Below are 27,555 nucleotides of genomic sequence, written 5' to 3'. Positions count from 1 at the left end.
TTTTTAGTTATCCTTTAAGTGGATAATAGGAGTATTATTATGATTAAAAATGTTTTTATTATATGATGTAACTAAAAATTTACGGTTTTCGAAATTTTTCCTTTATCTGTGCTATATATGACGTTGCTTCGTGCCAAATTTCAAGATTCTGAGTTCACGGGAAGTACCCTGTAGGTTTTGATTGCCTTGCGAGTTTCGAAAATTTGCGGAATTTTGCGGCATAAACGGTTGTGTCTTTTGATTGCGTTGGCTTAGAAGTTTGATTTTTTCACAGCTCCAAGGGACAGTAGACCTGAGTATTTGATATAAATTTCAGCTTGATACCTCCACGCGTTCCTGAGAAAAAGGGTCTTGACAGACGGACGGACGGACAACTAAGTCCATAAGGGTTCCTTAATGGTTTTAAAAGGCCTATCCAACAATACCCCACACTATAGGGTTGAATGAGAAAAAAAATCACCCCCACTTTACGTCTATGGGAGGTACCCTAAAATTTTTTTTTATTTTTTTATTGTACCATTTTGTCGGCATAGTTTACATATATATCCGTGCAAAATTACAGCTTTCTAGCATTGATAGTCCCTGAGCAAAGCCGCGGACGGACGGACAGACAGACAGACATGGCGAAACTATAAGGGTTCCTTTTTGCCATTTTGGCTCCGGAACCCTAAAAACATGAAAAATCATATCTTTCTAAAACAGCTGATAAACGTATTTAAAGGTTATATCAATTACTAGATCATATCATAGTTCATTAATTTTTAACCGACTTCAAAAAAGGAGGAGGTTTAAGTAATTACAATTACTTAAACATAATTCACCAAAGAACAGATGAAAACAGTGTATATTTAAAACTTTTGTGGGCATGAAACATGTCCAAACTCTTCACTCCGGCTCGACTGAACCACTTGGGCTCAGCATCTCACAGAGTTGTGAATATGGCCACCGTTACGTGTTACAGTGTCGGAGACTTCGCTACAGCCCGCCACTTTAAAAATAAGCCCACTGTGTCATTTTGTCCATACGAGTATATGTCATTTTGTACATATTTCCATATACTTGGGAGCAAAGAAATCGAGCCACCCTTGCAATTTTTACGTTGATTTTTATGTTTTTTAGGTGGTACGTAAGTGTTATCATGGAAACGTAAAAATTTGCAAGGGTGGCTCGATTTCTTTGCTCCCAAGTGTAGTATTACTGAAATTTATGTCGAATAAATAAAATATTTTTGTTGGCTCCCTTGTCCTTGGAATTTATAAACGCTTCGAATAAAGTAGAGCTACTTTAAGATAACGAAAAACACTAGCGCTCTCGTGTTTACGTAAAACCTACAAAGACATCTTTTGTATGATTACGTCTGTTACTTTGTAATCACTGCATCCTCCTCACTCAATTAGGTTGATATTTAAAGCAATGCGTTTTTAACTACATGCAGAGGTTGACATTTTCTTTTAAGACATTATAGTTTCATTTCGAAGTGATGTGAAACGTGGACAGTGATTTGTGTTAAAATGCGTTTTTTTAAGGTTGGTATTTTTTATTATTTTATTATATAAGTATATTATAGTATGCACAATACAATGCACAGTGTTTTTCTACGTCCATTTTCTGTATGAAAAATGCTTCACGTAGAGAATTAAGGCTCATTTGGATAAGGATAGTTATTTTCTAAACTTCAATAGACAGAAGAATTACATTAGGATGGATATTAATTAAGAGTTATAGCAAAAACTGATTGGTGCTGGTTGGGGGGTTAGGGGTGGTTTCCCTTTCGGATCATAATTGATTCCACGGTGACCAAAATACTTTGGGCTGCAGTGAAATGTTGGCATAAATGTTTAAAAAATCAGAAGTGCGCATTGCGAAGTTGCATCAACCCACGACCATTTTTCGATTGTAATTCCTTATTTGTTACTTGAAAATATATCGTATTTATCGATAAGTAATTTATTTTGTAGGAAAGTAGAGCAAAACTTCGAACACGCAATAATTTAAGGATTACAGTGCAGAAACTTAGCGTTTGGACGCCCGAGGAGAAATCATGGCTGAGACGTGTTACCAAGCCGAAAACCATGGTATTAAATGATGGTAACATACATATTTTATATTTAGGACTAAATTAAAATTTGTAAGCCTGCTGTCAAATGTGGTTTTATACTGTTCCGCTTATATAGTAGACACTACTAAATATAATTAATTTTAGTATAAGGTGGCCAGTTATTGATGTGTGGCCAGTAATTGACGATTTACCCTACATGCTTTATAAATTCTTTAGTTTCAGTTTGTATAAATCAAGGAGAATTCATTGCAGTTCTTGGACCAAGGTAAGATTATTTTTGTCCCGCTACTGTTAGTAGGTACTATCAGCAAAATAAGTGGTGTATCAATTTTTAAACAAGTTCCTATCAAATGAATTATGTCGCTAAAGTCGAACTTTCAAGTTGACAGAAACGTCTATTGGCATTATTGTTTTATGACATGCAAACGATTATCAACTTTAGGGTGGTAGACCACATATTTGGCTGATGATACAAACAACCTCGAAATTAACAGTCGAGATCTTATGCTACTTTTTTTTTATTCGACTGGATGGCAAACGAGCAAGAGGGTCTCCCTGATGGTAAGAGATCACCGCCGCCCATAAACATCTTCAATACCAGGGGTATTGCAGATGCGTTCCCAACCTAGAGGCCTTAGATGGGATACCTCAAGTTCCAGTAATTTCACCGGCTGCCGACTGTTGCTTCACGGCAGGATTAGCGAGCAAGATGGTGGTAGCAATCCGGGCGGACCTTGCACAAGGTCCTACCACCTGCTGCTACTGAGTGAAAATTAAATCAAAACTTGAATGTACGCTTCTACGCCGTTAACGATCGACTCGTGTTAACAAATTTTTGCTCGTAAGTATAATAATTCGACTGTACCTTTACATATGTGGGTACTTCAAAGTGAAAAAGATGTAATACAAAATGACATTAACATTTCAATGCTTTTTTTATTAACGATATACAGTGCTCATATACACAACAACATATTTAAGGTAAGTACGGTTTCAGTCGTGGTTTCAGCACCTTCTTCCATTCTTTTAAACTCTGTGCCAAATTTAAGGCTAGATGAAAATTTTGATGTCCATAATATATATTATATAGATATCTAAAAAAATCAGAAGTTAGAGGTCACTTTCAATACTTTGAAGGATAATTTCTCCCGTTAGGTTGAGACTAGGCAGCTAAAAAGTATGTGTTTGTTGTTTTATTTATTTAACTACCTCTAGCATATATCAAAATAAATCAAATCGAAGCCAGGCCGTTGGGTTTAGGTACTTTTACTTATTGTAAACAGGAAATTCGATTCGGGATATTTTTCTTCCTGTACCATCAGCCAAATATGTGGTCTAGCTACCACCCTAAAGTTGATAATCGTTTGCATGTCATAAAACAATAATGCCAATAGACGAGTCTGTCAACTTGAGAGTTCGACTTTAGCGACATATTCATTTGATAGGAACTTGTTTAAAAACTGATAGACCACTTATTTGGCTGATGGTACACTTAACTGTGCCTGTTACTGTGTCCCCATCTTCAGTTGGGATTTACGTCAGCTTTGCACTTTGAGTGTCAGATAAAAACTAAATCCTTAAAAACATCTAAAACGTAAGCTTTCAGCGAACACGTCTTATCAGTTATAGGTGGTGCCACGAAAGTTGAAGTGAATGATTACACACACAGCTACAACATAAATTTAATTCATTCTCCTTTTATGCAATCAGTTCTTTTTGTATATAGCTGTCTGTGTAATCTTTCACTTCAACTCTCGTGGCACTATCTACAGTACCTTTAGATTTTTGGTATAGGTCACTACCTACCAGAGTTTAATTTTTTTTTAAATATGACTGTCCATTTGGGGACAATTATTTTGCCAGTGTCTAGTAGATTTGGCCCTTGTACGGTAAAAAAATCTAGAAAACGAAATATGAGAGGTAATGGTGGACGAACGAATGATCTTTCACTCGAATGTTGATTTTCGCCACCAGATTTAAGGTCACTCACGCACAAAAGAACATGTCATGTAATGACAGCGGGATTTTGACATTCACTCATTCATTTAATTCATTCTCCTTTTGTGCAATCAGTTCTTTATGTAGCTGTGTGTAATCATTCAGTTTAACTCTCTATATCCCTCCCTATATCCCTATAATTTCGTATATATTAGGCGGGGCGGGGTAAGGAGGAAGGGAAAGTATGGGAAAAGGAAATATCCTTTTAAATTAAAACAATGCATTGCGTACCTATGCATATAATTGCTTAAATTAATAAAGTTACTGTTTGTGAATAGATTTTTATTTACACACTATACTGAATCCATTATTGTACCTACTTACCTATCTCTTTTTCCACCAGCTTACTCCACCTAACGTGACCTAACCTTACATATTAAGTACGTATATTGTTGGTGTTCTATTTTTGAAAACGTTTACGTTCAACATTAGCGTTTTTATTCATTACATTTAGGTAGGTATTCTTCTCAATTCCTAATTTTCCTAACCTTTTCAGTGGTGCCGGCAAAACAACTTTTCTAACATCTCTAGCTGGCAAGAGCACGTTTCCCGGAACAGGCGTCGTCGCGGTTAACGGGACACGGGTGCAGGACTTGGAGGGCGTGGCTGAGATGGTCCCTCAGTTCGACGTGTTTATGAACGAACTTACTGTCATGGAACACCTGCAGTTTATGGTATGGAGAATTTTTCACGAGTATTTTGATGAAAGAAAATGCAGCCGAGACTTAGGCTCTGTTTCAACCAGAGATGTGCGAGGATATTTCGAGAGGAATATGTTTTTGATGAACCAATAAAACGCTTCTTTTACCTCGCCTCGCTCCGCTCAGCTGTTTCCAACATGGATGTGCTGCGCGAAGATAGGTAAATGAAGCGTTCTATTGGTTAATGATGAAAAACAATCAAAAACCCGACTGCCTTAAAAAATACTAAAAAGAAGAAAACAAGTCTACAAGGCTAGAACTTTGTTAAGTAGCTAACTTAAAGTTCAACAGTCGGGACCCATTAGGTAAGAATTTTTGAGCGTCACGATTTAAATGGGTCCCGACTGTTGAACTTTAAGTTAGCTACTTAACAAAGTTCAAGCCCACTAGACTTGTTTTCTTCTTTTTAGTATTTTTTAAGGCAGACGGGTTTTTTGATTTTTTAAATTTATTGTTTATTTCACACTTTTCTGTGAAAATGGTATATTAAAACAGTTATAACTCATATATTTGTAGAATGGGCTAATTATTAGCTTTCATTTAATACCCCACTCGATAGGTTTGAATAAAAATCATTTTTTGAAAACTTACAATTTGGCGCCAAAAATCCGCCATTTTGATTTGTTAAGAATTTTATGTAACCAGTGTCACTCGCTTCATTAAGACGAATCCAATGACTTATCATTTATCGAAATCGGTTAAGCCGTTGAGTAGTTACGAGACGACATAGTAATAGACATACATACATACTTACATACACACATACGCGTCAAGCACATAACACATTCTTCGCAACACATCCTCGCACATTTTTGGTTGAAACGCGGCCTTGTAATTATTTCACCGCATGCCACTTAATACATTGCAAGCTCAAATATGAGTCGTACAGTCAGCATCAAATATAGTAGCCGCCAAAATGATCAAATAGTTTGGTCGAAGTATTTGAATACTTTGGCTGCTACGATATATTTGGTGCTAACTGTCCCTACTGATCTCTGATTCAGCTTCATATATTAATCGGACGTCGATTAACGTTTATCTATTTTAAGACACCGATAATTTAAAACTTCCCAAAGGCTTATCGGCCCTTCGTAGATGAATTGAAATTATAATGACGCACTTATGCGTTGGACAACCATTAATTCACTTTCAACCGGGTCAAATTGAGGTTAAACTTGAAATATTTTACCATGAGTTCAAAAAGTTCAATCACTCAATTTTTAATGATCAACATAAGTAACAGGTTTTTTATTAAATTTACAAAATATTTAAGTAAAATTGTCACCGTTTCAAGATTTACCTACAGTTTATTCGCCGAGACTTTTTTTATGTATTATGATAATTCATCTCGGGATAGCCACAGTCGCTTAATTATCGTAAACTGTATGACGGGCGCCGTTTGTTACCGCAAGAACTGAGTTTCGTGGTACCAGTTCAGTCCTTGTCAAACGCGCGGCCCGGCAAGCTAGCGGACTCGAGGCCATTAAATATTGCCATTTCTCTCTAGAATGGGCTTATAGTGTGTGGTAGGCTTAAGATTTATAACTAAACTAGAAAAGGAAACTGTAAGGCTTTAATGAGGCCTGTGCCCACTGCCCAGCATAGGGACGTATACAGGGTGGAAAGTTGAGATGGGGCAGCAATACTGGGTTAAGACACTATTTCTAGTAAAAATTTTCAGTTTTTAGCTGTCTACATATTGTTAAATCTTTATAAACATAAAGGATTCATATTCTTAAAAAAAAACAACATGCGAAAGTGTCACTGCAAATTAGTACCCTACGAACTGTATGGAAAAAGTTTTCTGTGTTTGTTTTTTTGTTCTAGTACTCTATCCTTAGTTGGTCTCAAATAGTGTTTTAATCCTTGATAGAATGGGAACGAGATGGCATTAAAATAAAGTCAAATCTGTCGATTTTCTCGCTGACTATAATTTTATCAAAAATCTGTGAATGTCGATTGTCATCACTCAAAAGGTTAGTAAAGGTCTCCTAAGAGCATTTTCGCGTAGCAGCAAGGGATCTAGTAGCTGCCCTTGCTGCCCCATCTCAACTTTCCACCCTGTATAGGCTGGGAATGAATGCTATTTAAAAAAAATGTGGTAAGCATCCATCATAATGATGTTTTCAGTGATCCTTACATTATATTCTGTTTTAGACAGAGATGAAGCTAGGCAGTTCCAAGAACATCAGCAACCGAGTGCTGTTGAGTACTCTGATCAAAGACCTGAAGCTGGACAAGCATGCGCGGACGCCCATATCTGTGCTCTCTGGTGGGGAGAAGAGGCTGTTGTCTCTTGCTGGCACGGTAAGTATCAACATAAAAAGAAAGAAAGGAAGGAAGGAAGAGAGAAAGGGAGAAAGAAAGGAAGGAAGAATGAAAGAAAGGAAGAAAAAAAGGAAGGAAGGAAGAAAGAAAATAAGAAAAGAAACGTTTCTATAAGGAAACTTTACATGGTGTTCAGTCAAACTAAACCATCTACTAAAATATTTTTGATCAGTTTTAATACACCTTGTGTAGTTGCTGTAAAACTTGGGTTTGCGTGGCGTGGATTTAAATAAATTGTAGCGCAGTAGGGTCATTACTATTCGAGCGTTGCAACCGCCTTATTTTCCTGGTCATATTTTTTACTAATTGGCTGTAGATTTTGATGTCCTTTTCGATTATTTTTTAGAGTTCCTGTATTTTTATTTTTATTTTTTAGGGAAACATAGACCACAATTTATTAAGTACAATTGAATTTCTACCACATAACAAAAAAACCCCGACTGCCTTAAAAACTAAAAGGAAGATAATAAGTCTAGTGGTCTAGAACTCTGTCAAGAAGCTCATTTAAGGTTCAACAGTCGGGACCCATTCCCAAGATTTTTAGAGCTGGTTACATCTGAATAGGTCCCTACTGTTGAACCTTAAATGAGCTTCTTGACAGAGTTCTAAACCACTAACCCTATTTTCTTCTTTTTACTTTTTAAGGCAATTGGGGTTTTTGATTTTTTAAATTTAATGTTTTTTATTTTATACTTTTTTGATATTTCTGTAAAAATAGTAGATTAAAAGTATTATAACATATATATATTTAGAATGGGCTAATTATTAGCTAACATTTGATTCCCATATTGTTCCAATACAGATTTTTTTTATTCCTTCGCCATATTCTTTTCGCAGACGCCATATTGAAATATTATATACCCTATGTCATTTCGACAGTTTTGACGAATCCAATGATACCTCATATTTTACAATCCGTCCAGCCATTTAGGCTGCAGCGCTATACAAACATACGCTCGTAAATCATAAACCTCCTTCGGGCAGTCGGGTAAAAACTGTATCAGAACCTTCGACCATTTTGACAGAAAAGTGTCCACAAATATGAGACGATCGAATGATGAAATGACCCAATAATAGGGCTTTCTCATCTCACCTTCTTCCTTGTTTACAGCTCCTATCGAACCCTCAAATAATAATATGCGACGAGCCAACCACTGGTCTGGACAGCTATAGCGCAGCCCTAGTCGTGGGCATTCTGAAGCAACTCGCAGCATCAGGGAAGATTGTCATCTGTTCGGTCCACCAGCCGTCTTCGGACCTGTTCAAAGAGTTCAACAATATAATCTTGATGGCGGAAGGGAAGATGCTGTTCCATGGGACTCAGGAGGAGTGTAGGGAGCTGTTTGAGGAGTGAGAGAATGGTTTACTATTAATGACCCTTCCATGAAAAATGATTATAAAATTCCTTTTTATTTGACGGCTGGTTCCATTGGACGTTATATTAAACTAGCTTATGCCCGCGACTTCGTCTGCGCGGATCTAGGTTACCGCGCGGTGGCGCCCTCTCTTGAAATAAAAGGTATCCTATGTTGATCCTTTGGGTTCAAACTACCTATGTACTCGTATATATACTAAATTTCATCAAAATCGGTTAATTGGTTTCATCGTGAAAGCATAACAGACAGACAGAGTTACTTTCGCATTTATAATTAGTTGGGACTAGTAGGGATTGGTTTTGCAAAGAATGGGGGAATGGTTGTTTTACTAATAATATTGTTGTCTTGTGTTGTGAATAAATGTATTTTCTTTCTTTCTTTCTTTCTTTACTTGTTTTGTAATTGTCGCTGTTCGATCGATTTAAATTTGAGTTTTATTTGAAAACATTTGGGTGTTCTTTAGTTATGATATGATTCATTGAAATCGTTTTAGCGACTTTAGTGTTAGGCTGCATTTCCACCAGAGATTTTTTAAGGTCAAAGTGAACCTCAGACACCTTCTAGGCAAACGTGTACCATCTTAGGCCTTATCTTCGCCTTCCATCAAGCGAGATCGAGGCCAAACGTAAGCCTATTTTTTATAAAAAAAAGATGTGCTAGGATGCGTTGAATGCGGGGAATGTATTTATCATGAACCAACCACATCTCTAGTAGAAGCAGCTCGGCGGATCGAGGATAGGTGAATGAAGTGATTTTACTGGTTGATTCCATTACAAACACATAACCACATAACTCGCAATACATCCTCGCACATCTCTGGTGGAAACACAGCCTTAACCAACTTTGAAACATTGAGAATTACTGAAACCAAATTATAATAAATAGTTAATAACACGTTTTCTCTATGCCTATTTAATGGAAGTGCTACATATAGGTAGAGTCACTATAAGCTATAGTTGCTACTACTAGCTACCTATGTAGCATTTCCATATAAATCTTTAAATACTTATTAAAGTACTTTTTTTTCGAAAAAATTTAACATCTCTGTATTTATTCAGCCATCACCTATGTTTCACAAATAAAACACTTTTGACTTTGACTTTGACTTTCACATTAAACGAGTTTTTATGCGATAATTTAAGTCCTGTTTTATCAATAGGTACCTCGTTGGCTATAATCATCATAATCTATTATATTTGCACTTAAATGAGCATCCTATTTGTTGAAATCGAATACCTTAATTACTAATCAGAACCATTCATGTTTGTATTATGTAAATGTGGCTTAATATAATTTTAATCTGCAGCATAGATCAATATTGCCCAAACAACTATAATCCAGCTGAATTCTATATCAAAGCCGTTTCCTCGAATGCTAATACGCCAAATTATGTACAAAGAATTTTGGAGAAATACGATAACCGGTTTTTGGGTTGTGGAGAGCCGCGCTCCGTCCAGCCGCCGAAGGTTACTGTGTGAGTAGATTAGCATAGTTTTTAGGGTTCCGTAGCCAAAATGCCAAAAACGGAACCCTTATAATCTCGCCATGTCTGTCTGTCTGCCTGTCCGTCCTTGGCTTTGCTCAGGGACTATCAATGCTAGAAAACTGTAGTTTTGCACGAATATATATGTAAGCTATGCCGACAAAATGGTACAATAAAAAAGTTTTTTTATTTGTTAGCAGGGTTTCTAGCGATGGTTCGTAGACATGTTACATCAAAATCGGTTAAGCCCTTTTTGAGACATTGAACTTTGAAGTGACAAAGTGGGGGGTTTTACAACTTTTGTTGATTAGGTTATTTTAGAAGATGTTGTAAGTACCTAGCAGGTGAAAATAAAAATTCCACGTTTAAATCATATATCCTGTCTTGCACCAGGTTTCGCCGTTGGTCAATGTCAAAGTTAAGTTATTCTGTTGATGTTTGAAATTCCAAAACAACGCCAATTTTAGGACGTGTGTTGCGTATTTGAAAAACATTCACAAGGAAAATTTATACCACCACCACCACTCACTAACTCACACTTCACAGTCACTTAATAATAAATGAAAAGATAATATATAATTCGAATGATTTGGTTTATTTTAAGTGGATAATGCATTTCAGATCACGAAGAAATTGGTTTATCCAAGTATACTGGTTGATTAAGCGATCATATTGGTCACTGAAGAGGGGATATAGCAACGACCTGCTGCAGTTGCTGCTTAATATCGTAAGTAAATTTATTTCTTATTTCAAGTGGCTTTAACCACTTCTTAGAGCAATTTATCAATCTTTTTATACTTGTAGCCTGTGGGTCGGCTTTGCAACGATCGTACAATTTTCTGCGCGTACAGTATAAGTAATAAGCTTTCAGGATACTGTGGAACTGCCTAGATATTGTAGTGCATCACCGATGTTCTCGGATGCTCGCGTGGATGACTTTAACATCATTATCCATAAGAGAGCAGCATCCTTGTAGCACAACAGAATGGCACCAGCGGCCTCCTGAGGATATTGCAGACAGAATGAACTGCCAGTTGATATAAAATAAAAATAAAAATATCATGGGACACTTGACACCAATTGACCTAGTCCCAAACTAAGCAAAGCTTGTACTATGGACACTAGGCAACGGATAAACATACTTATATAGATAAATACATACTTAAATACATATTAAACATCCAAGACCATATGAAATTGGAAGAATCTCCAACAGCCCAATATCAAATCACCATTTCGTCCAGTCGAACAAACAGATTCATGAACCAGGGTGGAATCTTTTAATAGCCAATTTTGCTATGATTTCCTTGGCAAAAGTATGCGACGTCAACATGCCATTAGTAGAACAAAGGTTTCAACTTGGTAGAGTATGGTCACCGAGCAGGAAGAATTTCGTACAATGACCTTGCAATATGCTTCTCTGTCGCTCGCGCGTAATTATTTACCGTCTCGCTCGCACACATGAATTTGTGCAGCGCTATGTCAAAAGCCGCGTATCCACTAGAGGCAGCCTCGGGCCGAGCGGCTGCCTCGCTCCGAGGCCGCGCAAGTGGAGACGCTGCCAAAGGCACGGCTCAGACTGAGGCTCCTTTGAGCACGGCCAAAAAACCGACAAAATATGGCTCGGCTCGCGGTGCTCGGCCTGAGGCTGCTCTAATGGATACGCGGCTAATATTCACGCGCGAGTGACAGAGACAAGTAGCACGCGCGCGTTGCGCGAAATTCTTCCTGCTCGGCAACCGTACTCAACATGATTCAGATTGTTCAAATGTACAATAAATCGTCACTACTTTGCAAAAATCTCGTATCTCAAATCAACACGTCAATAAAATCGATCCTTCAAATAATATTCATAGTTCACAGAAAATTTTACGAGTTTAAGTTAGACTTTTTTAAAAAGTACTGATGAGATGACAGTTTTAAGTCAAACTTTTTGCTTTAGAATAGAGTTGTAGTTCATAAAGGTTTCTATCGGGAAAAATTGGATCTCAACAAGGCCGGATTAAACATGTCGGGCCTCCTAGGCAATGCTATTTTCAGCCGTATGGAGATCATCAGCTTTTTTCAAGTTCAATCAAATTAACTGACAGCATGCGTTGAAAGCATGCATATTATATTTTACAATATAAAAAAAAAAACATTTTATTTAATTGAAAACAAAAAATACACACTTAATTAATGTCACAAATAAATTACAAATTAAATTGAATACAAACCGCATTGAATTAAATTATAAATTAAATGATTAAAAATATAAAATTACAAAATAATAAAATTAAAAAGAAACAAAAGCAATTAAAACCTAAACACCTACAACTTACATACCCTACTTTATAATCCATTTTTTTATAGTGTGCGCGGGGCCCCTAGACTGTTGCCTATTCTCCCTAATGGTTAATCCGGTCCTGGATTCCAATCGGAATACGATGGTACCCGAAGTGTCAATCAATTATTGTATTGAAGTTTATTATTTAGTGTCAAATTTCAAATTGAAAAATGTGCGGCTGTACGATGGGTATAGAAACTAACTGAGGCCGATAGATACTTACGAACTTTACCGATAAAAGACGATGGAAAATCGTTCTGCAGTACCTCCTAAAATAAAAGTTAAAATAGTCCTATCAGGCTATCATCATCATCATCCCGGCCTATATAAAAAAAGTATAAATAAAATAGTCCTATTAAAATAAAATAGTAGATTGTACAACGAGAGCATAAAACGAGACATTTTACCCGAGACGTATAGGCATCACGCCATATACCCAGTAGTTCATATAGCCAGTTGGTACGGCGAGGGTGGATAGACAAGTCGAGGGGAAAATGGGTTTAATGTTCGATTTTTACACTATGCTTTTCACTTCAATGGCGATGACATAGAAATAGCAATAGTGGAAGCAATTGTTCACTTACTATGTACCTTTTATTGTACACGCATTATTATTATAATTATAAATTTTTAGTTTTATTGATCTATTTTCATTGATTTGATTAATTTTTAGTTTTACATAAATTAAAAACTATTAAAAAATAAAAAATGTAGAAACTTCTTTGTTTGTGGCTGTTTACACTTGATTGCCTTGGTCTTAGACGAAGATTTTACCTTATGCACTAGAGCATAAAAGTTATTTTTGTCGTGGACCACACAAAATTTACTTTTCGAGTGCTGTAAATTTATAGTCATTCTAGTCTTCAAAAAAAACCGTGTCGCTTCTTTTTTCCAGTAGCTTCAGCTTTTATTATCATGCTACATCGGTACTTGGCACAACGCAGCGGGCATAAAACTTGCGAGGATTCCTCTGGCTGCTCAGCAGCGAGGTGTGCTACAGCCTCTCTTATAACGCTTTGTACGCGTTCGAGAGTGACCTCACGCTGTTTAAGCGGGAGGTTGGGATCTATACAGGTTCTGCGTTCTTCACGTCGAGATTATTGTGCTTTGTAAGTGTTGAATCTATCCTACTAAACCTAATAAAATTGGAGGGATGTTTTGTTTACAAAAATAACATAACTACACTAGATATAATTTTCCAGGAAACGAATAAAACCAAATGTCTTTTTACTTACTTTAAAGGTGATTTTAGTAAGTGGTTCAGAAATATACCATGAGGTACACAATTCGAAAACCAGTATTTTTGAAAAAGAAAAAAATAGTATAATAGGTTCGTCACTTATGCAGTTTTCATAAAATTTTGTTAGTTTTGTTTTTTTTACGAAAATACTACAAAGTTGTGTAGGAATTGTCTTCTTATTCTAAGAAATACAGGCTTATTTTACTTTATTATGTGGACTTTTTAATCCTCACATCCGCTACTATTGTCATCGCTACCTACAACAATAATGTAGTTATGTAGTTTTTGTAAAATGGGTATATTTGAAGGTATTTTGGAGAAAATCATTCATTGAATGATCAAAATCATAAATTTTGGACAATATCATTTGCACTACTTGTACCTCCTTCTTAGACGAACACTATCATACCAAAATCCGCAAAAAATGTTAGTTATGTTGTTTTTGTAAACATCCATTGAATTATCCCACCTGCCCAGCCCATACACGTCCCCACTGCTGGGCACAGGCCTCCTCCCAAAATTAGCCGTAGTTCCCACGCAGGCCCGGTGTGGATTGGGAACTTCACACACACCATTGTATGTGCTACGCAGGTTTATGCAAGTAAAAACTAAAATTATAAAATACGGAAGTTCGTGGTGTAGAAATTCCTTTTTTTTCTAAACGTGAAATCTGGTTCTCATAAATAATAAGAATTAGAATTTTGCTGATAAGGGGGAGGGGACGGTCAAAAAATACCAAAATGCTCATACTTCAATAAATAATAAGTAATTATTTAGCATAACAGTTATTTCCCTATTTATTTCTCAGTTGCAATTCCTATGACCATTAAAAAGATATCGGCCTACCTACTAGGTGAAACTGCCACGTATGTATAGAAGGATAGTTTTGTTTTAAACTACCTATCTCACTTTTTTCCTTCGAGACACAAACGTTGAAATACATCAAAGTCAAAAAGAAATAACTTTTAAAGGCGGCATCATTCGTCTCGTTCACAATTTGTATAATTACTTACAAAACGAGGCATCGCTTATCCCCTTTCAATGACGACATTGTTCTGGCATAAAGAATGTCGCCAACCTTTGATCTTTGAACATTAATATAGTATACACATACAAATGCTCCTATTCACTTTAGGAACTCATGTGTATTTTTTGAGATCGTTACATTGAATGGGAATAATAAAACCTGAATGATAATTAAATTCGTTCGTATTTGGTTATGAATGATAGGAGTAAGCACATAATGAAAACCTCGCAGGCAATGAAATAAATACGATAAGATAAAAGACTGTGACCTCCTTTTTTTCTCGTCTGCTCGTTACCAGACATATTGGAAGGAGAAAATGCTCAAAATGAAGTAGGTAGAGTGGATCTTTATCAGCGTTGCCAGACGTCCCGATTTTTAAATGAAAATGAAATGTCCCGCGCGGGACAGGGTCAGTCCCGCTTTAATAACTCGCCCCAGGATAACTCGCTTGACTGTGCATACAGCGTGCTGAAGCGCGGCCGGGTGGCACTCACTCTTTTCTCATTCACATTTGTTTCTAAATATTTCGCAAAACGCACGATTACTAATGTCCCGCTTTCGACGAAAGAATCCCGCTTTTTTCACTCAAAAAGTTTCGAAATCCCGACTTCCCAAAAAATAAATCTGGCAACGCTGATCTTTATCTATTAAGATTTTACTAGCAGCGACTTCTCTAAGCTTCTCCTGTGAGACCATTATTTTCTTGAATATTCTGATGATTTTTATTGCCAATGTATTTGAATCTTATGGCCACTTTGTTTACAAAAATAACTTGGAAACGAGGCATTTCCAGTGATTCTGTTACAAAAACAACCTGCGGTTTGGTTTAAATGAGTTTTATTTGGGTCATATTACCAACAGATTAAATTTTGTTTGGATTTTCATAGAGCTTAAGTACACTTGAGCTTGTTTGAACATTATCGTTTGGAGCTCGAAACAAAACATCGGTTTTCTTTTTCTTTCTCATTAGAATTTTCTGGAAAATGAAGAAAACCGACGAGCATCGAGAAGGTCTCGAGCGACATTTAATGCTTGTACCGTATGTACTTCGGTACTTAGCAGAAGTTATCAACGTCCAACTCTTTACTTTATTGATTCACGAAAGGCGCTTTAGCTATTCATCATTCCCTTTACTATGAATTTAGATACCGCGCTGCATCATCTGGCCAGTAATCTACATGATGATCGCGGGTTTCGCGGTGGACTTGCCCAACCGAGCGATGACAACCTTGACAATAACTCTTTCTCTCATGTGTGGCGCTACTGCGGCTGCTGCCTATGGTAATTATATCCCTATAGTATCAGACTTATATTCATCATCATCATCCTAATCTTTGCCTCCCATTGTTATCCTCCCCTCTATATACCTCCCATTGTTAAATAAATATAAATATATGTATTATAAATATGTATGTTAGTCTGTAAGGTATTTATTGTATGGGCCAAGTTGCCTGAAGTAGATGAATTTATTTTTATTATTTATTTATTATTATTGTTGGATACAGGCGTCCTCTCAGAACGAGTACTGGTTCTTCTTGTACTATAAAACTGTTTTTGCGAATAGCGAATAAATGATTCTTATTGTTATTCTGGTTAATCCAAACATGTTTTAAGGATATTTATTTCTTTGAACATGAAACTACCGTGCTACTCACCCATATTAAATGATAATTATTATTTTCGAAGTGGATGGGCTACGAATTAGCCATAAACATGTCGAGCTAAACTCGATTTAAGACAATATAATAATTCTTTATTAAACACCAACACATGGTGAGCAGTATACACAGAAAACACAGAGATATCAAGATTTTAAAGGTAACCCATAGGCCTTTTCGCTTCAGAGCGATCTCTTCCAACGACGTAAGACGTGAGTTATCCGGATTTATTTCATTAAATATTTATTTCTGTCCCCAAGGTCTCGGCATGGGAGCCCTGTTCACCTCAACTGGCATCATGGGGGACGTGATGCCGTCCGCTGATCTGCCCCTGTCCTTAATGTCAGGAGCCTTCCTGAGGATCACGACGCTGCCAATCTGGCTGATGCCAGTCAAATACATCTCCCACTTCTACTACACAATGGATGCCGTCAGTAATATTTATTGGCGACAGATCGAGCATATCGGTAAGAGGAGAAAGCTATTTGGCAGTTTAGTTGCGTTTCAACCAGAGGTGTGCGAGGATGCGTCGAGAGGAATGTGTTTTAACCCGACTGCCCGAAGGAAGGTTATATTTTTCGAGCGTATGTATGTATGTATGTATGTATGTATGTATGTACAGGTGTATGTATGTGTAGTGTATCTGCATTTCTATGTGCCCGGATTGCCTCTTGCTGCTAGCCGTGAAGCAGCAGTGCTAGACAGCCGGTGATTACTAGCACTAGGTACCCATCTCAGCCCTGGTTGGCAGCATCTGTATCGGTGGTGATCTCTTACCATCTGGAGACCCACTTGCTCGTTTGCCATCCAGTCGAATAAAAAAAAAAAGAAAATGTATGTATGTGGGTATGTCCATTTCTTTGGTCCTCGCTGCAGCCTAAACGGCTAGACGGATTTTAACATATGAGGTATCATTGGATTCGTCATAACTGTCGGAGTGACATGGGCTATATAATATTAAGTAATAAGAGTGTTTGAGCGTCACGATTTAAATGGGTCCCGACTGTTGAACTTTAAATTAGCTACTTAACAGAGTTCTAGACCACTAGGCTTATTTTCTTCCTTTTAGTTTTGGCAGTCGGGTTTTTTTTTTTTATTTAATGTTTTATTTTATTCATGAACCAATAGAAACGCGTCATTGACCTCGCCTCGCTCCACTCTGCTGTTTCCACCAGAGCGGTGCTGTGCGAGGATAGGTAAATGAAGCGTTTCTATTGGTTTATGAAAAACACATTGCTCGCAACGCACCCTCGCACATCTCTGTTGAAGCACAGCCAAAGGCAGCGACCGCAGAAATGAGAGGGAGGGGGACTTCTTGGGGACCATTTTTTCACGGACGCCGTTTTGAAATATTATAAGCCCTAAGTATATCAGTCCGACCGTTTTGACGAATCTAGTGATGCCTCATATTTCGAAAATCGTTGAGCTGTTTAGGCTACAAAGAGGACCTAAGAAATAGATACGTACGCTCGAAAGACATTTACTCTCTTTATGGAAGTCGGGTGAAAAAGTCTGTATTAAAAAATATATTTTTAACAAAAACCTATTTTTAACCCCCGACGCAAAAAGAGGGGTGTTATAAGTTTGACCGCTATGTGTGTCTGTGTGTCTGTCTGTGGCACCGTGGTTCATAAACGGGTAAACCGATTTGAATATGTTTTTTTTTTATTTAAAAGCAGGATTTCTAGCGATGGTTCTAAGACATGTTTTATCAAAATCGGTTCAGCCGTTTTGGAGATATTGAACTTTGTCAATGTCGGGGCTTTTCCAACTTTTTATATAACTAAGTTTTCTTGGTATTAACGAAGGTCACGGTACACGCAACGTTGAAGTATATTTTCTTGATAAAAAAAATTTCATGGCGCTTTAGTCCACTGTATATATACCATTACCATTTAAAGCCATGGCTTGTTGAGATCTGTCGTATTTTAACGAATCGTATGTCAGGTCTCGCCATTATAGCGTAGAGTGGGCGATAAAATATAAAGTTTGAACTCATCGCAATGAACTTAAATAATAGGCAGTCTCTTTTTTTATGGATCGTAAAACATCGGCCATGTGCGTGCGAGTCGAACGCGCGCACTAAGAGTTCCGTACAAATCCAACAAAAAGTTGTAAAACTCCCGACTTTGTCACTTCAAAGTTCAATATCTCAAAAACAGCTGAACCGATTTTGATAAAACATGTCTAAGAACCATCGCTAGAAAAATAGATTTAAAAAACGATTTAAAAGATAGGAAAAACCGTATTCAAATCGGTCCATCCGTATAAGAGCTACGTTGCCACAGAAAGACACACATAGCGGTCAAACTTATAACACCCCTCTTTTTGCGTCGGGGGTTAAAAATGATAGTGAATTGGAAAACGCGCCATTTTACTCGAGTTGTTTACATCCAACTGAGCCGCAAGAGAGAGCTGACAGTTAAGCCGAGGGTAAAATGTGTTTTATATTATGTACAAATTATACTTTTTGTTTTTCACTTCGATTGCAAGGAAATAAAAACAGCAACTGTGGAAACAATTGTTATTTGTGCAATAAGAGAGCAAAGTAATTTTTTGCTGCGAGTGGTTTGAATCCCGAGTAAGCGAAGGATTCTATAATTGAATCATGAGTGTAGCGAGTGATTCTAGATTAGAATCCTCAGAGCAGCGAGGGATTCAAACACACGAGATGCAAAAAAACTTTGGTCTCGAGTGACACATTCAACTTTTCGCCTCAGCAGCAAGAACATAAAAGCACATAAAACATCTTACCTATTTTCAAAAGGAACACATCTTTTTAAAATATAATTCGATTATTAAGAAACAAACATAATAATCACACTTAAAGCCTTTGCTCAAAAATTATACGTACAGTCGCGATTACATCTTTAAAAAGTCACCAGAAAGTTAAGAATGCATTGATCAAAAGTCTCCGGTAAGTAGAGAGGTTTTGAATTTGGAAAGAAAAAGTGTCCAGTAGGTATAATACAAATCTCATACTCATAACATGCATTGTAATTCGAGCTTAAAATTATTTGTAAATAAAATATGTCATATTTTCTTATACTGCAAAAAGCCTCATCTTTGTGTCATTAAAAAGGTTGAACAATAAACGTATAATTTATTATACTTAAATGTTATAAAACCAATTGCCAATCGCAAACTATTTGTTCGTCCCACTGGCGCGTGGCGGTGGAGCCGACCGGTTGTTGGGGTTCCGAGGCAAAACTTTTTTTTAATTAAGTGGGGCGCCGTCTTCGTGAGAGAGGTCTTGACCCCCGCTCTGGATCGTTTCTGGTGCAAAGGTCTATCGCGGTTCACCGCGGCAACGCGGCGAGTGTATTGGGCACCCTTGCACCAGGTATGACGCGGGGCGGTTTATTTGACTAATTATTATTGTATTATATTGTATTGGTTTTAATTTTAATATCTTGACATTGTTAATTCAAAATAAGATTTACTTATATCGTTAAAATGTTACAAAAACATTAAGTATGATTATTTATTTTATTTTATTTTTATTTATTTATTCCAACTGTATGAAGTAGGCAGTATACGGAATTCATTTATAAAAAAAACAAGTGAAGCGGCTTTCGTGCAACGAGGTTGCATACTTTATTAAAAGAGCAGGAAAAATTATTTCGTTTTCACGTAATTTAATAGGTATCGATATATTTTTAATACTATAAATTTTGATTTTCACTTCTCATGCTCTTAAAATGTCTCTGCATATCGGGACTAAAGCTCGATCGGGATTAATTTTTAGGGACTTAAGTTTTTTTTTTCCCAATTTACTTTGGTAACCCCTAAGCAGGCAACGCGGTGTTTGTGAATGAAGGATTTTTAGGGCGTAGAAATAACCTCAAAATGAAAACTATGCAAAAATATAAAAAAAAACACTACTTTCGTGAAACACAATTAATGATTACGAATATAAATCTATTCAATTTTAAGTATTAAGGATTAATTAATTTTATTATGCATAGTCCAATAAGTTTTAAAATAGTTTTCCATATTTTAGAAAAGGAATGATATAAAGAATAATATTTAGTAGTATTTTCGTTTTACCAATGAAACTCCGTGGCCCCTATTTCGTTTTGGGTAGGTAGTATAGATTGTGCGCCCCCGAAAGCCGATAGTATTCGTCGAAATCGTGGGTTTCCGACATCCCCAAAACAAATTAATGAAGATTTGCTCCCTTAATGAAATTAGATAACGAATGAAACGTAGTATTAATACGAAATTCGCTGAAATAATTCTATAAAGGTCACTTTCTGATGTAAACAGAAATAACTCTCGATGGCTTAAGTTCACTCAAATGTGAATAAAATGAATAACAGTAAATTTCCCTGTACAAGCACAAGCGTAGGAATTTTTCAATTGCTTTCCGCCCTTTTTTCGCGTTATTGAATTCTGGATAAAGGTCTTTTTGCAAAAATGCTTTGAGAAAAAGTTCTGTATCACACTTATTTATTTTTATTTATTTATTGTGAAATCTTACTTATTTCATTTACAAATGGCAAAGTTTGTATGTTTGGAAACTTGTCTATCAATTACGCTATATGGCTGAATGCTAAATAGCATAACTTATTTATTTAAAGTTTGCAGAACAGAAATAGACTCTTATGGATTGCCGATTATGGACTGTGCTAAATGAAATTCGAAATAAAAAAGCTTACTGGTTCACATAAACCTACGACTACACCTACGACAAAAAACTTAATCTTAAACACTTAAATATGTTTTTATTTTTAACGTCGAATTAATACTTTTATCTCTGAAAAAAAGCTTAATCTTCTATGTAAATATATACTCTACCTTATTATTTAGAACTTTATTTTACTAGTAGAACAACAAACAGTTTTCGGATCATGATTTATACTATTTATACTGAAGTTTTAATGAAACTACAAACAAAACTAACAAACCAACGTTTACACTTTAACATTTATATATAAAGTAGTGCTTTTATTGAGGTACTAAAAGCTTGAAATATTTTATGGAAGACTTTTTCTACGAGTAGAACCGGTTTAACGCAATTAACTATTCAAAATCCGTTACTTCGTGGAATGTCAACGGAGATTACGCCTACAGCTTTTTTTTGTTTTAGACGGAATTTCATGGATCTTAGCGTCGATGAAAACTAGTGACGCTAATTTAGAAATAGCCAGGGTGCTAGTTGAATATTATTTCAAGTAGGTACCTACCTAAAACGATAACTGGGATGATGACGATGAACGGACGTACGGCCGTAGGTATATAAATTACGTCCTATGCACTGCTGAGCACAGGCCTGTAAGTTTGAAAGGGTTTGTAGTTCCCACGTGAGCCCAATGCGGATCGGGAACTTCACACACACGCTATTATATTGCTTCGCAGGCTTAGGTATGTAGGTTTTCTCACAACACTGTACGAGTAAAGCTCGTGGTAAATTTCAAATTCAGTTTCGCACATGAATTTCGAAAAACTCAGAGGTGCGAGCCGCGGGTTTTGAAACCATGATGCTCTGCTTGAGAGGCCAAACCACTTGGCCACCACGGCTTGGAAAAAAACAACGCTGGATACAGATAATTTTTAAATTACACCATATTTGAACATGCTTTCAAGAAGACATGTTCAAATATGGTGTAATTTAATCCTTAACACTTATAATTGAATAGATTTAGATTCGTAATCATTAATTGTGTTTCACGAAATTAAATCGTGTTTTTTAAATATTTTTGCATAGTTTTCATTTTGCGTTTCAACGAGGTGAGCGGCTGACGGTCCAGTGCCCTTAGTGTAAATTTTCGGTTGCATAATACGTCTCGATCGCGTTCGCGTTAAAACCTCAATTTGTATGCAAACACGAACACCGCCTCTAGCGGAACGTTTGCGATGTTCGTGTTTCCATACAAATACAGATTGTAACGCGAACGCGATCGAGACGTATTTTGTAACCGAAAACTTACACTAAGGGTACAGACGGTTAGCAAAACTTATGTGGACCCCATGACTTGGCACTTTTTAAATCGATAACATGATAGAATTTGTGAGTACCTTAGATGACCGTCGATCATAGCATACCCTTTGTCTTAATAAATAATAAAGTCCTGACTCATTGACGGACCGAATCTTTAATGTCCAGTCCAGTCCAGACCAATGAACCTAAAAAGCTGGAATTTAGCTTACCCTACTACATTACGTAGGTACTACCTACCCATTACGAAACGTGCTACTACGTACTTGGGTAGCCATTACGAAATGGACTTGTTGACAAGACATATGGACGGATTTTGTGAAAATCCTACGGGATATAGAGTTCTGCAGCAGGAGAAAATCCGTGGGCACAAGCTAGCACTTACATTATGATGTTCAGTCAGGATAATCCAACCATCTGAATTAAAAAAAGCTGACGAAAATTGTAGAACCATTATAAAAAATTTGATGAGCTGACTTACTACTTATTGTTTAAAGGCGTTTGGGTGGGTATGATCAATGATACGATATCTTAAACAAATTGACCGTTCTGATATAATATGATTGATGGTCATTATACAGTCAGCCATCTGGAGGCCCGGTAGTCACCTCGCCAAGACGAACTTTTCTCGTATCGTTTCGTCTCATTTTCAAACCCTCATTCGTCCTAGATAATTAACACAAGAGAGCCTGAATACAATAGGATAAGATGTAGTTAGGGAACATGTGAAAGACACAAGGTTTCATTAATCTAGCTTTTATACTAATAGAATTTATTGATTGACTCTTCCTGAGCTAGAGGTACAAACGATTTGAATAAACGTTTTTATTAATCATTCGAGAGATGGCCATAGCTTCTGTTTTTGGTTTCGATATAACAAATAACCCTATTCACACTGGTTCAATTTAGTTTAATGCTGAAAATAAAAAGTGTTACCATATCCTATGTAAGAATACAGTGACTTGCTGACTGACGGATATGCACAGCATAAACCACTAGTCTAGAGCTGGAGACTTGAAATTTGATAGACTTATGAGTACCTATTCGTTGATTATTAGATGCACTACTTAAGAAGATACTTTACGAACTTATCACAATATGGAATAAGCCTCTTTTTATTTTTCAACACTAGCATAGCAGCCAAGACAAGCTTGTAATGTACCTACTTACCTATCGAAAATTTGAATATACGTGGTGTCAAAAAGTATTGTAGACACTATAATTTAACCCATATTAAGGCTATTGATTACAAATACGATACAAGTGGAAAGACATGCCTACCTATTTAATTCGAAAAAAAAAAGTACTTTAGTATTGTATGGAAGGTGAGTCACTAGAAGACTTTATATCCATACAATTTTTCTCTCCACTTGTATTCCACTTGTATCGTATTAGAAATCAGTAGCCATAACGTGGGTTAAATTACTGGATTTTTTAACACCATGAGTATTTTGATATAAGTACTCGTACTTATCTAAAGTAAGATTTATTGTTTATAAAAATATCTCACACGTGTAAAACGGGTTATTAGATTTCGAACCATAACACTTTTTGTAATGGTAAGGCGGTATTTGAACGCTCAATACACGTCAAGAAAATTGAAGTATGGATATGGGCGTGGTAATTATACACTAAATTAAACATCGATTTTAAGTACATGCCTATACTGTTTGATGAATAGCGTACGACATAAAGTAATTCTGAGTAGCGGTGAGATGTGTGTGGCAACTCTGCTTAGCTAACTTTTTTATCATAATGGCAGACCTAAGTAGAGTCCACTGGGAAGGTAGAGTTCACAAATTATATTTACCAAAAGTTTTTTTTTGTTTTTGACCTTTAAAAATTAGTAACTGTAAAATTTATTGATAAACGTACTGAGCGGCAGAAAATTTGGTTCTTAAATGTATACAGTAATAGGTAGTTTTGTATGTAGAGTGGGCCAAATTTTGTGCCGCTGAGTATATAAAAAAGTTTTCTTTTTCGATTTGGTTAAAAAGTTACCATCGTTGATCTGAGCCGTCCGTCGAAATTAACGGAAATCAAGAAAAACACGCCGTTTGTACTTGCGGTGTTGGTACTTTCGAGTACTTAATTTCCATCCATCCATCCAGCCTATATATACGTCCCACTGCTGGGCAGAGGCCTCCTCTCAGAACAAGAGGGCTTGGGCCATAGTTCCCACGCGGGCCCAGTGCGGATTGGGAACTTCACACACACCATTGAATTGCTTCGCAAGTTTGTGCAGTACTTAATTTAGTGCATGGATATTAGTTGTAGATATTATTAATTCCCATGATACTATATTTTTCTCATATATACATGTAAACATTTTTTTATTTCTAGATTGTGCTCCGAAATCGAATTCGTCGTGTGTTGGTGATGGTCTCTCAGTTCTGAGAGAGTCCGGCTACTCTGAAGATTTCATTCTATACGATGGTTTGGGACTACTGTGTGTCACAATCTTATGGAGTCTTTTAGGCTACTACGGGTTAAGGCGGGAAGAAAAAAGAGGATATGCATATTGAACTATTTAATTAAAACATTACAGTTAAAAAGTCTTTTAATAACCTTACAACATTGATTTGGATACACTTCAATTGTACCTTTACAATAATACGTTTACTTAGAACTATAGATACAATTGAGGAAGTAGAAAAAGAGTATTTTTTATTACTTTCTAAGGGCTCAATTGCGCTAGTTACAGTAATAAAAATTCACATTTACATTCAGATTTAGTATATAAGATTTCAATTACACATTAGAGGGGATATGATAGAGAGCCATGATAGTAAATAAAAATTAGAAATAAGCTTTACACAATCATATTGTACAAAATTTCAACACTCCACTTTCACACAATTGGTTAGATTCCTGGGTAAAAATCCTACTATCCTATCCTACTAATATTAAAAATGTGAAAGTTTGTGAAGATTTTTCGATGTTTGTTATTCAATCACGTCTAAACCGCTGAACCGATTTAGAACCGAAGGATACAGATAGTTTGAGTCCCGGGGAAGGACATAGGATAGGAGTTATTATCCCGGAAAATTTCATAGTTCCCGCGGGTTAGCGATAAACAAATACTACGTGGACAGTCGCGTGCAACAGGCAAGTAATATTATAAATAAGAACATTTGTGAAGATGTTTGGATGTTTGTTACTCAATCACGTCTAAACCGCTGAACCGATTTGGATGAAATTTGGTATACAGATAGTTTGTCCCCGGAAAGGACATAGGATAGTTTTCCCGGAAAATTGCGTGGTTCTCGCGGGACAGCGATAAACGAATACAACGCGGACGGAGTCACGGGCAACGGCTAGTATTATTATATTTAGTCCGTCATATACAAAATGTTAATTCATCATCATCATCATCATGTCAGCCGAAAGACGTCCACTGCTGGACATAGGCCTCCCCCAAGGCTCTCCACTCAGACCGGTCTCGCGGGATCGCGGTGGATGCGGAAATGTTAATTAAATAACTGAAAACCAGAAAGTAGTTTGCTCAGAATCGAGAGTAGAATCGATTACACTGTATTTTTAATTAGGTTGTGTTTGTATTTTTAAATCCCTTTTTTATCGTGCCCAGTCTAAAAGTTACGTACGACTGCAACAGTCGCCAATTAAAATATTCTAACGAGGTTGCATGTATACTATTTCGATAATTTAATTATGGCCGTTTTGCTATCACTGTGATTTTCTTCTAAAAACGTCAAAGTGCAACTGACAAATACAAATCATGAGTGTAGAGTTAGAAATGAACTAGAATTACTGACTTAGCAAAACACACGAATATCTTTTACAATAATGAAGGCATTCAAAAATAAATGCAATCAAGTAACTTGAAATGAAAAAATATTTTTGGGGTGTTTGAGGTTTTCAGTTATTTAATTAACACCTGTATAAATCTGATGAAATCACAAAGATGTAGCGAGTCCAAGTTTAAGAGTGCGGGCCCATAACGTCACGCCGTGCTAAAAAGTCTCGCATGTTTTTTTCTTTAATTGACAAAAGAAAAGATGCGTGTTTAATATTTTCTGATGTATAGATTTTTTAGGACACTAGCCCATTGCATTATTATTTAATAGCTTTTGCCCGCGACTCCGTTCGCAGAGTATTCGTTTATCGCTATCCCGCGGGAACTATGCAATTTTCCGAGATAAAAACTATCCTATGTCCTTCCCGGGGACTCAAACTATCCGTTTACTATTTCATTTAAATCAGTTCAGCGGTTTAGACGTGATTGAGTAACAAACATCTAATCATCATTTTTTTGTATTCGTGTGTCTTTGCGAGTGTGAATACATGTCTTCTTTTTTTCAAACATATTTAAACATCCAAACATCTTCATAAACTTTCGCATTTATAATATTAAGTAGGATTAAACTTGCATGCTTTGAAAGCAGAACAGCCTGCGTATATTTTCAAAGCTTATCTGACGTAACAGGACCTCAAGATACAGGCTCAGCCTAGTTTGGGGTCCGCCAGACATCCTTCTTTACAACGTTTGTCATTTTTAAAGGAAATAAATTATTGTTATTATTATTTTAATTGCCAACTAAGTGAGTCCACAAGATTACTAAAATTTGGGATATGTGTCGGGTAAACTCCTCGTGTGCCCTCTTGGGCAACCTTAGCTCTTGCTTTGGTTACCTCGTGAACCATCCGTGGGAAGTGCACCCTGGGCATCGGTCAATGATTTCCTGACCAATTCACGGAACATCATTGCCTGATGACCAAAAACTCAACAGGGAGGGAAAATTATAACTGTTTAGCTTTTTCCTATTGTTTTCTTTATTTTTATACGTTTACTGAAATTGGCGCATAGGGCCGCTATTAACGAAGAATAACAACACTAAACATTTCAGAAACGCTTAATTTATTTGACAAAACAAGCGCATAAGTATCCTCCCAAACTTGAAGTTAGTATACCGGCGTGCCTCTGCTCCTCTTAATCACCATCAAGAAAGCTATAAAATGCGCTGTGCAATACATCACACATAGACACACACAATTCCTCCAAAAGTGGACTTCGTCGAAGCCGAATCTCTTCAAGACTTCAGGGCCGGTTTTGATGCAAGGCATTCCAGGGATGTCCACGCATTTGATGGACTCAATAGAGTCCCATTGCAGAATGGAGATGGATTCAACGCCGTAGTAGAAGCCGGAGACGAAACGAAGCCAGGAGAAGTAGGGAGAGGCACTTGCCAAGTTGAGGTAGAGCCCGGAGAACATTGTTCCTATTAAGTCGAAGGGAACTGCGAATAATGCCGCCGTTTCCATCGTGTCGAACACTGCTGATAGGAAGGAACCTGGAAAGAAACAAATATCACAAGTTAAACAATTTGAATGAAGCAGAATTGAATTGATACGGTAGAGCTTATTTTTGCTGGGCAGCGTACTCAGCTGTAAGAAAGT

General features: G+C 36.7%; 2 protein-coding genes across 3 annotated transcripts in view; one reads left to right on the top strand and one right to left on the bottom strand.

Moving 5' to 3' along the window:
* The first annotated feature begins 1,326 nt into the window (after window positions 1-1,326).
* LOC141438365 (protein brown-like) lies at window positions 1,327-25,497 on the top strand. The gene is made up of 12 exons (XM_074102223.1): window positions 1,327-1,526; window positions 1,959-2,088; window positions 2,276-2,324; window positions 4,554-4,731; window positions 6,916-7,065; window positions 8,198-8,436; window positions 9,769-9,936; window positions 10,567-10,698; window positions 13,224-13,380; window positions 15,684-15,819; window positions 16,457-16,663; window positions 24,481-25,497. The coding sequence occupies exons 1-12, from the start codon at window positions 1,512-1,514 to the stop codon at window positions 24,660-24,662; spliced, it is 1,743 nt and encodes a 580-aa protein (XP_073958324.1). The 5' UTR covers window positions 1,327-1,511; the 3' UTR covers window positions 24,663-25,497.
* LOC141438053 (protein scarlet-like) overlaps window positions 24,653-27,555 on the bottom strand; it is a 30,927-nt gene continuing 28,024 nt past the window's right edge. For both annotated transcript variants that reach the window (XM_074101705.1, XM_074101706.1), the window contains exon 12: window positions 24,653-27,449. In XM_074101705.1, the coding sequence (XP_073957806.1) occupies window positions 27,061-27,449 (389 nt within the window). In that variant the 3' untranslated portion in view covers window positions 24,653-27,060. The remainder of the gene's footprint in view (window positions 27,450-27,555) is intronic.

This window comes from Choristoneura fumiferana, chromosome 18 (assembly GCF_025370935.1).
Source record: "Choristoneura fumiferana chromosome 18, NRCan_CFum_1, whole genome shotgun sequence".
Taxonomy (NCBI): Eukaryota; Metazoa; Arthropoda; class Insecta; order Lepidoptera; family Tortricidae; genus Choristoneura; species Choristoneura fumiferana.
Note: the sequence above shows the minus strand (reverse complement) of the source record. Positions and strands in the feature narration are given on the sequence as shown.